This window comes from Triticum urartu, chromosome 1A (genome assembly GCF_056163025.1).
Source record: "Triticum urartu cultivar PI428250 chromosome 1A, HENAU_Tu73, whole genome shotgun sequence".
Classification (NCBI taxonomy): domain Eukaryota; kingdom Viridiplantae; phylum Streptophyta; class Magnoliopsida; order Poales; family Poaceae; genus Triticum; species Triticum urartu.
The window spans coordinates 91,256,530-91,267,997 of record NC_141873.1 but is presented as its reverse complement, the minus strand read 5'-3'; the positions used below and the strand labels follow the sequence as shown (position 1 = coordinate 91,267,997).

Sequence of the window (11,468 nt, the reverse complement as noted above, 5' to 3'; positions counted from 1 at the left end):
AAATTTGTAATTCTACCTATTCACCCCCACCCCATCCCTAGGTCCATCTTGATCCTTTCAGCACCGTCTACACTGAACCCACATCCAATTTCATCCCCTAAGTATAAAAAAATAGTTGTTCTATCAGTAACAAATGATTCTTAGAAGATGGCAATATCGGTTGGAGACTAGCGCCACAAACTATTGGAATTAATCTAAAATGGCACAACATCACAACAGACTATGGACTAGACAGAAAAGGGAAGGAAGGACATGATACCATACCTCGGACCTATAGGACGTCTCGTCGGGAGGGGCTTGAAGATGATGTAGGAGGCCGAGGGGACCAGAAGTCCACCTGCATCAACAAAGCAGTGGCTTGGCTCCCAACTTCTCGTCGCCAAGAGCCACTGCGGCATCATGCTCTTCCCTGCACCGCGCCGTGAAAAGAGAAGGGGTTGGATTGGGATCCACCTGATGCATCATCCATCGCGCTGCTGGCACAACAGTCGTCGTAGGTAGGTGGAGCTCGGCCGTAGACCGTGGGACGCAAGACGATGCACGGACGACGAGGCATGGTAGCCGACAGTGCGCTCGCCGGGGACGCGGTAACCGGCAGTGCCGTCACTGGGGGCGTGGTCGACTGTGGGTGCCGTAGCCGGTCCGTGGTCATCAGGGTCATCAGGCACAGTCGTCAATGCCGAGGTTGACGATGGCCTGCAACGTCATCCGCGAAGCCGTCGTCGGCAAGTGCGGTGCACTGATCGCCGGGCAGATGGAAAGACGAAGAGGAAGCGAGGAAAATGTGAGAGGCGGGTGTGGTGAAGGAAGGTGGGGAACAAACGGCTTTCAAAGGTGATGTGGTGGGGCCAACACTGTGATTCCTGCGTGTCATCCAACGGCACAGAGTGTTAGCGTGAAAACGGCCGTAGGGAATGTCAAGTGTATATCATTATCAACATGCGAAAATATATTTTCTATAATGAATCTAAGGGACCAAGTTGTACGTCGCCAGCGACTACGAGGACTATAGATGCAATTATCTCAAGGTGGGGGCACCACATTCGCATGGTTCCTATCCGAACGAACAGCTTTCAAAGATGATATGATGACGTGCCCAACACTGTGATTCCTGCGTGTCATCCAAGGGCACTGAGTGTTAGCGCGAAAATGGCCATAGGAAATGTCAAGTGTATATCATTATCAACATATGAAAATATATTTTGTAACTAATCTTATGGAGCAAATTTTATATTGATATATGTTTATATAAACTTGGTTAAATTTAATGAAGTTTGATTTAGGATCTAGAATTTCAATTATTTTGAAACAGAAGAAGTATATTGCATTTTATTCATGCGTGAGACAAAAAAAAATCTTCAAACCGGTACAATGCAAAACCGGTGACTCCGTGCCTTGTTCGATCGGTCCCCGTCGCCGGCAGTCCGGCGTTGTTGTCAACTTGTCACAACTGCTCTGCCTTCTTTCCAAGCCCAAGGTCCAGCGGCATGAACTCCGCTACCTTCCTCGCCGCGGGCCTGGCCTTGAGGCCCTCCCACCACGCGTTCACGTGCGGGAGCTCCTCCACCAGCGACGCGTACTCCGTCTGCATGAAGTAGCGCATGATCGGGAAGTGGCTGAGGTCGGCGAGGCTGATGTCGTCCCCGGCGAGGTACGTGGAGGCCGACAGCCGCGCCTCGTACACCTCCAGCACCTTCCGCATCTTGGCGACGTTCTCGTCCACCACCGCCTGGTCCGGCGCGCCGCCCAGGAGCGGCGACACGATGCACTGCACGAATATGGCGGCGGCCGCGGGGTGGTGCTGGTGGGCCTCCACCTCCAGCCACACGTCCACCATCGCCGCGGAGTCCGGCGAGCCGGAGCCCAGCAGCTCCGGCTTGTGCTTGCGCAGCACGTGCCTCGCGATCGCGCGGGACTCTGCGTGTGGGGTTCCAGATTGTTAATTCGCTCGTCCAAGTTTTCTCATGGAATTTCATATCAGATTATCGATGGGAATGGACGTACCGAAGAGGGTGAGGTCGCCGTCCTCGAGGACGGGGACCTGGCCGAAGGGGTTCCGGCCGAGGAAGTCCGGCTTGCGGTGGTCGCCGGCCTCGCGGCTCATGGGGACGAGCTCGTAGTCGACGCCGGCTTCGTCCAGGCACAGCAGAGCGCGCGCCACGAACGGCGACACCGCCCACCCGTACACCTTCACCGCCGGCGACATTGCACCTCTGCTTTGCTCTGCTTCTTGGAGTACATAGCCGAGTTCGTGAATAAATAGGCGCGCGGCTGCTGATACTTCCGTGGTATGTGTGTTGGACGGTTGGACCCTGGCGTCACTGCTTGCGTCCTGAGTTGACTAACGATGTAAATTTGCCATCGTGCATATATTAGTTTTTTTGGGGTGAAAGAGAATTTTATTTCACGGAAACAGAGTTACAATCAGCTAGCAAAAGCTCGGCGATACAAGATGGACAATCCTGTAGCCAACAAGCCGTGCTACACTCTAACCTTTCATGATTCACCGGACGATCTGCTACTCTGTTCTGATTTCTAGAAATTTTCAAAGGAAAAATTCTCTACCAACTAAAAGAAACTTTCTCCGACCGGTCCAAAATGTCTGAGACCAAAAAAGAAAAAAAACATAGAGGAATCAAACTGAATTACCACCGGTAGGTTTGATTGCTCCATGATGATTGCAAGACCATCTCTCAACGCATGTAGTTCCGCTTCAAGCGCAACGTTACAGAACAAAAGCTGTCGGTAGGCTGCAAAAATCAGTCCATCGTGAGAATTTCTTAGTATCATGTACTAGTTCATGTAAATTTGCCATGATACAGACAAACTAGATGCCATGATGCTTAAAAACACATCATGGCAACACAACAAAAAGTGTAGAATTGCCATGATGCAAACACAATGTACATGTCATCATGCCCAAAAAAAATCATCATGGCAAAGCAAATTTGCTATTATATGCACCTAGGAGTTATCATCTAAATGAGAGATTATCATAAATGAATAAAATGCTACATAGCACTTTGTAGAAACCTAATTTGCGAGCTTTAGACAAACATAATCAACCATGTGACAAGTAGAAACATTTCCACCCGCAAAAAAGGACATTTCCAAAAAAAATGCCGTGATTTAGGAAAACAAAATTCCTAAAGTTTCCATGTGAACATAAAATAATTTCTAGATTTTCCATGTTATGGAAAATAAATGTTCTGGATAATCAGTAGCAAATGATTTGTACAGCATGCCAACTAGCATCATAAGTAATCAAGATCGGCACAACATCACAAACAAACTATGGACTAGGAAAAAAAGGAAGGAAGGAGAGGAGGGCATACCTCGGACCTACATGACGTCCCGTCGGGGGCGACGGGGTGGGGCTCGGAGATGCTGCCGGAGGCTGACACCGGCAATCTGCATGCATTAACAAGTAACGTCACCCAACTTGCCGCCATCTAGAGCCACCACAACACCGTGCCCTCCCCTACACCGCGCTGCGGTGAGAGAAGGGGGTGGATTGGGATCCACCTGACGCAGCCTCCATTGCGCTGCTGCCATAGCAGCCGCCGTCGATAGGTGGACCTCGGTCGTAGTCGGTGACGTGATCGCTGGGGTGCGGTAGTTGGTGCATAGTCGACAAGGTGTGGTCGTCGGCGTCGCTATCATCAAGGGCGGTCGGCCATGGGCATCGTAGCGGATGCGCAGTCAATCGGGGGCCCCGTCGCCTGCACGTGGTCGTCGGGCGCCATTGTTGGTGGAAGTCAGTGGCGGTGTCCCACAACCTCATATGTGAAGTTGTTGCTGGCAAGCGACGGTGCACGAATCATCGGGCATATGGGAAGACGTGGGGGAAGGTGGAGATGGGGTGGGAGAGGGGGGGAATGTGAAGACGACGGCGACTAGGATGACTGGAGCAAACGGTTTTCAGGGGTGACGTGATGAGAACATGACAACCATTTATGCACCTGTGGCCATCAAAAGATAAATGGTAATAATTTGTGTCAAACAAATACATGACCATGTGAATGCTAACTTAAGTTCATACTATAATCTTGAACACATGTTTGCACTTTCATCTCCTTGTTATTGGTTAAATTTAGGTGCTATATTGAAGGAAGCAAATAACATCTCAACCCTAAAGAAACAAAGTCAAAGAAACAAGTTTTCTCATAACAAGTTTCAGGTGAAGCTGATGATGTCAGTTTTCACCTTTGATATTTTGTTGTGTTACACCCATTTGGGGGAGATACGGGGCATAAGAGTATATCACCAAAAGTTACATCAAATTTACTTTCCAACGCAAAAAACCTCACATCATTTGGAGTTGTGAGTCAAATGTTCTAGTCATTCTCGTGGAAGGTGTCCAATCTATCAAGGCTTCGCGAATTTCTGAGGAGCTCTCCTACAACTTTCAAAGTTGACTGCTTATTCCGTCAAGGAAGCCATGCAAAGCTGGTAATTTTTTAAACCTTTTCACACCTAGATAAGGGGGTTGTCCCTGCTATAAAACCCCATATCCCCCATCCTTTAAGAAACCTTTTGTCAAACCATCCAGCTACAAGCTTACGCAGCAGGACTACCAGAGATCCGAGAAATTCTTGCTACCTTTGGTCTTGTGAGTTCATTCGAATTCATGAGAAGGAACCTCTGGTTCCCCCTAATTCGTGGGTTAGTCCCAGTTTGTGGTTCTGCAATTGTTCGAACAACGGGTTGGAGCCCTTGTAGCTGCGGTCAGCCATCCCCAACGTATGGGTTGCATCCAACCTTGCTAGGTATAAAGCTAGTTATCCTGGTTGCTTGCATCTAGTTATCCCTTCCGATTCGATCCTATGACGTGAAGATCCGGCCACCCTCGGGTGTGAACTTGTTCAACGGGTTTGCATCTATCATCTGGTATCGAGCCTTCATTTAGTTGGTAGGATCTATTATCCAAGTTTATCATACTATCGTCCCTTTAGATCGAGTGTTTTTCATGCTATATTTTCTACCCTAGAAGTCCAAATCCCCACCAAAAATAAATCCAATCCTTGTTGGTGTTGAGATCTTGTTGTTGAATACCTTGCATATCTTTCATCTTTTAGATCTGCACCAAGTTCATCTTCATAGTTTCTTTCGGATTTGGTTTTTGTGTTTTGGAAAAAAAAGTGGAAAAAAATTAATAGAGAAAGAAAAGAGTGGCAAAAAGCATTCAAGAGAGAAAGAAAGAAAAGTGGTGTGTAAGATCCAAAAGTTTCAGCTTGGTAGAAAAATTTCAGAAACTTGTGTGTTGTGTGTTTTTCAATTTTAGTGCAAAGGTCCGGCAGATCTATCCACATATTTACTTGGTTTGCATCAACTTGATTTCAGTACAAGCCCCTTTTTGTTTACCCCACCGAGCTCCACCAAAAACCGAAGCTAATTCTTTGATCCATGTCTTTCAATCGCTTTAAGACATCCCATAGAATCGCAATATGATGTGAACTTATAAGAAGTTAGGTAAGTAAGAGGTGAGGTTGTGTGATTCCACAAAAATCATCCTATTCCACTTTTTAGCCCCACTAATGTGACGCCCCTGATTCAATCGTACACTAATCATACACGCAGACGTGTACGATCAAGATCAGAGACTCATGGGAAGATATCACAACACAACTCTACAAATAAAATAAGTCATACAAGCATCATATTACAAGCCAGGGGCCTCGAGGGCTCGAATACAAGAGCTCGATCATAGACGAGTCAGCGGAAGCAACAATATCTGAGTACGGACATAAGTTAAACAAGTTTGCCTTAAGAAGGCTAGCACAAACTGGGATACAGATCGAAAGAGGCGCAGGCCTCCTGTCTGGGATCCTCCTAAACTACTCCTGGTCGTCGTCAGCGGGCTGCACGTAGTAGTAGGCACCTCCCGAGTAGTAGTAGTCGTCGTCGACGGTGGCGTCTGGCTCCTGGGCTCCAACGTCTGGTCGCAGCAATCGAGTATAGAAAGGGGGAAAAGAGGGAGCAAAGCAACCATGAGTACTCATCCAAAGTACTCGCAAGCAAGGAGCTACACTACATATGTATGCATTGGTATCAAATGGAATAAGGGTATCATATGTGGACTGAACTGCAGAATGCCGGAATAAGAGGGGGATAGCTAGTCCTATCGAAGACTCTGCTTCTGGTAACCTCCATCTTGCAGCAGGAGAAGAGAGTAGATGGTAAGTTCACCAAGCAGCATCGTGTAGCATAATCCTAACCGGTGATCCTCCCCTCGTCGCCCTGTGAGAGAGCGACCACCGGTTGTATCTGGCACTTGGAAGGATGTGTTTTATTAAGTATCCGGTTCTAGTTGTCATAAGGTCAAGGTACAACTCTAAGTCGTCCTGTTACCGAAGATCACGGATATTCGAATAGATTAACTTCCCTGCAAGGGTGCACCACATTTCCCAACACGCTCGATCCCCTTTGTCCGGACACACTTTTCTGGGTCATGCCCGGCCTTGGAAGATCAACACGTCGCAACCCTACCTAGGCACAACAGAGAGGTCAGCACGCCGGTCTAAATCCTATGGCGTAGGGGTCTGGGCCCATCGCCCATTACACACCTGCACGTTGCGTGGGCGGCCGAGAGCAGACCTAGCAACCTCCATTACAAAGGAAATTGCGTTACACGGTCCAACCCGGCGCGCGTCGCTCAGTCGCTGACGTCACGGAGGCTTCGGCTGATACCACGACGTCGAGTGCCCATAACTGTCCCGCGTAGATGGTTAGTGCGTATAGGCCAGTGGCCAGACTCAGATCAAATACCAAGATCTCGTTAAACATGTTATCTTGAAATAACCGCGAACGTCGACCAGGGCCAGGCCCACCTCTCTCCTAGGTGGTCTCAACCTGCCCTGTCGCTTCACCACAAAGATCCACACAGAGGGCCGTTGGGACAAAGGTCCTTTCAGCCCCCAATCCGTGAATCACTCGCGGGTGCTCCACGAGCCGACCCAACTTTAGTCACCACATGTATCATGTATAAAGTATATAGTATATACCCGTGATCACCTCCCGAGTGATCACGGCCCGATAGTACAGCATGGCAGACGGACAAGTAGGTAGGGCCACTGATGATAAACTAGCATCATATACTAAGCATTAGGATTGCAGGTAAAGGTAACAACAGTAGTAGCAAGGACAGGCTATGCATCAGGATAGGATTAACGGAAAGCAGTAACATGCTACACTACTCTAATGCAAGCAGTATAGAGAAGAGTAGGTGATATCTGGTGATCAAGGGGGGGGGCTTGCCTGGTTGCTCTGGCAAGAGAGAGGGGTCGTCAACACCGTAGTCGTACTGGGTAGCAGCGGCGTCGGTCTCGGTGTCTAGCGAGAGAAGAGGGGGCAGAAACAATAAATATTAAGCAAACAGATGCATAACGATGCATGACATGACAAGTATCGGTGCTAGGGGTGCCCTAACACGGTACGAGGTGGTACCGGTGAAGGGGGAAAACATCCGGGAAAGTATTCCCGGTGTTTCGCATTTTCGGACAGATGAACCAAAGGGGGAAAGTTGCGTGTTTGCTATGCTAGGGATGTGTGGCAGACGAACGGGCTACGTATCCGGATTCGTCTCGTCGTTCTGAGCAATTTTCATGTACAATGTTTTTTCATCCGAGCTACGGTTTATTTTATATTAATTTTAAAGATTTAAATCATTTTTAGGATTTATTTAATTATTTTAATAGAACATTATCCAGAACAGTGAAAGGTGATGTCAGCATGACATCACCATGACGTCAGCAGGTCAAACCCAGCTGACCAGAGTCAAACCTGGCCTGTGGGTCCAGTGGGACCCACCTGTCATAGACCCAGGCTAATTTTTTTTGTTAACATTTAATTAGCAGGGGAGCGAGCCGCGACGTGGTTAGGCGCCCGCGGGCGCAGTAGCGCCGGCGGCGACCGCACAGGAAGCAGCAGCAGTGGGTGAGCGGGAGCAGACGGCGGCGGTGATGCGGGCGGCGAGCGCGAGAAAGCGACAGCGGCAGCGGGCGATGCGGCTGGAGCGGCATCAGCTAGTAGCAGCGAGAGCCAGCAGCGGCGAGGGCGGAGCGCGGCGTGGGCGGCAACAGCGGGTCCGGCGAGCAGGCCGTGGGCGCGGCTGCGCGGGGGCAGGGGCTGCGTGCAGTGGCGCGCTGGGCGCAGCCCCAAGCAGCACGCAGGGGAGGAGGCGAGCGCAGCGCGACGGCGGTGGCAAGCGCGGGCTACGGAGCCGCGGCCCTGGGAAGCCAAGACCCAGGCGGGCGCGTAGGCGGACAGGGGAGGCCAGAGGAGCAGGGCTCACATGGGGGCATAGGGAACGGGGCAGTGGGAGTCGGGGTGGTCGACGGGGACGGCGGCGTAGAGGAGGCAGGCTGGTGGAGGGGCTCCGGCGTGGCGGCGTCCAACGGCGAGGCGGCGTGATCCTGGCGCGGGGGCGGCGACGGCGGCCTCCTCTCAATCCCGATCCAATCGGGGGAGAGGGGGGGATATTTTGAGGGGAGTGGGGTTGTCGGTGGTTGACTGGGAGGGGAGTGGGGGTTAAGGAGTGCGGGTGGGCCTTGGCCCAGTTGGGTAGGCCAGCTGGGCCGGAGCCCAGTGGGGGGTGCTTCCTTTTATTTATTTTTGTTTGTTTGTTTGTTTCTATTTTGTAATTTCTTTCTTTTATTTATTTTCTATTCTGTTTTATTTTATTTTAAATCATTTAGTCAAATTCTAAAAATGAGTTTGCTGCACTATAATTAATTATGCCATTTTTGGCACAGCCTGAACATTTTTGTTTTAATGTTTGTAAACTTTTATCGTTTGACTTAATTTCAAATTTGAGTTTGAATCGGTTTTGAATCACCGCGAGGTTAACAACAGTATCCGTGGTGACATGGCACCATTAGCGCGGGATTACTGTAGCATGATTATCCGGGCGTTACAAAACTCCTCCACTACAAGAAATCTCGTCCCGAGATTTAGGAGGTAGAAGGAAACAGTACGGGGTATTCATCACGCAGGTGGTCCTCACGTTCCCAAGTGGCTTCATCTTCAGAGTGATGCGACCACTGGACTTTGAGGAACTTGATCGCCTTCTGACGTGTGCGGCGTTCAGCTTGGTCGAGAATGTGGACCGGATGCTCTTTATAGGAGAGGTCCTGTTGCAATTCGAGCACTTCATGATCCACTGCTCGGATTGGATCCTTGAAGCAACAGCGGAGCTGTGACATGTGGAACACATCATGAACCTAAGAAAGGTTCGGCGGAAGCTCCAGTTGATATGCCACTTTTCCACGCCTTTCGAGAATAGTGAAGGGACTGATATAGCGAGGAGCTAGCTTGCCCTTGATCCCGAAGCGGTGAGCACCCTTCATTGGTGTAACTCGAAGATAAGCCTTTTCGCCAGGTTGATAGACCATGTCTTGGTGATGACGGTCATACTGACTTTTCTGACGTGACTGAGCAGTCTTGAGATTCTCGCGAATAATGCGAACTTGTTCTTCGGCCTGTTGGATAATATCCGGACCGAAGAGTGGATGTTCCCCAGTTTCTGACCAGTTCATAGGGGTTCAGCACTTTCGTCCATATAACACTTCGAAGGGGGCCATCTTCAGACTAGCTTGATAGCTATTATTATAAGAGAACTCGGCATATGGAAGAGATTCCTCCCATTTCTTGCCGAAGGAAACTACACAAGCTCGAAGCATGTCTTCGAGAACTTGGTTGACACGTTCAACTTGACCTTGCGACTGAGGATGAAACGTAGTACTGAACGATAGATGAGTTCCCATAGCTTCTTGGAAACTTGCCCAGAATCTTGAAGTGAATAAGCTGCCACGGTCTGAACTGATAACCAGTGGAATACCGTGAAGTGAAACAATTCTGGATATGTAGAGAGTTGCAAGCTGACTAGCAGTGATTGTTTCTCTGACTGCCAGAAAATGTGCAACTTTAGAAAGCCGGTCAATGACGACAAGAATAGCATCATTACCTTTCTGCGATTTGGGAAATCCAGTGACGAAGTCCATTTCAACATGGTCCCATTTCCATTCAGGAATAGAGATAGGTTGCAGAGTTCCAGCAGGCCTTTGATGCTCTGCTTTGATACGGCGGCAAACGTCACACTCAGCAACATAACGAGCAATGTCCTGCTTCATATTAGACCACCAGAATCTCTGACGAATATCTTGATACATCTTTGTACTACCGGGATGAATAGACAAAGGCGTATCATGAGCTTCTTTCATAACCTTTTTAGTTTGATCCAGGTTTTTCCTCGAACGTGGTACCACTAGGAGGCCTTTGAAGTACAAGGCGCCATCATCGGCGATAGTGAAGAATGAGGGCTTTCCTTCTGCTAGATGTCATTTAATCTTATGGACTTCAGAGTCATAACCTTGAATAGTCTTTATACTACCTGCAAGATCTAGTACGACAGCCAGGGTATTTAGAGAACCCTTAGTAACAACATGAAGATTCATCTTTTGGAACTCTGGGGGAGGGGGAGCGAGTGCTCCAGGAGGAACAATATGAAGGTTCAGCTTTCTAAATTCTTCGACAATCGAGGGTTGAACTTTGTGAACCTGGAGGTGGTTGCAGTAAGACTTGCGGCTCAAGGCATCAGCCATTACATTAGCCTTGCCGGGGGTATAGGATATACCCACGTCAAAGTCTGCAATAGTCTCCATCCATCTCTGCTGACGGAGGTTCAGGTCAGGCTGAGTAAACAGATACTTCAGACTTTGATGGTCTCTGAAGATCTCGCAACGATTACCAAGAAGGTAATGTCGCCACTGCTTCAGTGCATGAATGACAGCAGCAAGCTCGAGGTCATGAACTGGGTAGTTTTCTTCATGAGGGTGCAGTTGACGAGAGGCATAAGCAATCACTCTGCGCTCTTGCATTAGGACACAGCCTAATCCTTGTCGAGAAGCGTCGCAGTAAATGACGAAGTCCTTCTTAGTATCAGGTGGAGCAAGCACTGGGGCAGAAGTCAACTTGTCTTGAGCGTCTGGAAACTTTCCTGACACTTGTGTGTCCATTCGAACTTGACGCCCTTATGCAACAGATTAGTCAGAGGCCTAGCAATCTTGGAGAAGTTCTCGACGAATCGACGGCAATAGCTGGCGAGACCGAGAAAACTTCGGACTTGCTTGACATTCTTCAGAGGAGTCCAATTGAGAATAGCCTGAACTCGTTCAGGGTTGACGGCAATACCATCCTTGGAGATGACATGCCCAAGATAGGTTACTTCGGGGAGCCAGAATTCACACTTGGAATATTTAGCATACAGTTGGTGCTCTTGAAGCTTTTCCGGCACAAGACGAAGATGTTCAGCATGTTCTTCCTTGTTCTTGGAAAATACAAGGATATCATCCAGATAAACCACGACGAACTTGTCGAGGTAATCCATGAATATATAGTTCATCAGACGAGAGAAGGTGGCGGGAGCATTCGTTAAGCCGAATGACATGACGGTGTACTCGTATGATCCA

At 49.0% G+C, this 11,468-nt stretch overlaps 1 protein-coding gene across 1 annotated transcript; it reads right to left on the bottom strand.

Moving 5' to 3' along the window:
* Positions 1-296: 296 nt before the first annotated feature.
* On the bottom strand, positions 297-2,218 carry LOC147990192 (glutathione S-transferase 4-like). Its single transcript, XM_087524686.1, has 2 exons — positions 2,005-2,218; positions 297-1,917 (listed from the first exon to the last, which is right to left on the bottom strand). Exons 1-2 carry the CDS (start codon positions 2,204-2,206, stop codon positions 1,445-1,447), a joined length of 675 nt encoding a protein of 224 aa, XP_087380812.1. The 5' UTR covers positions 2,207-2,218; the 3' UTR covers positions 297-1,444.
* Between the last annotated feature and the right edge of the window lie 9,250 nt (positions 2,219-11,468).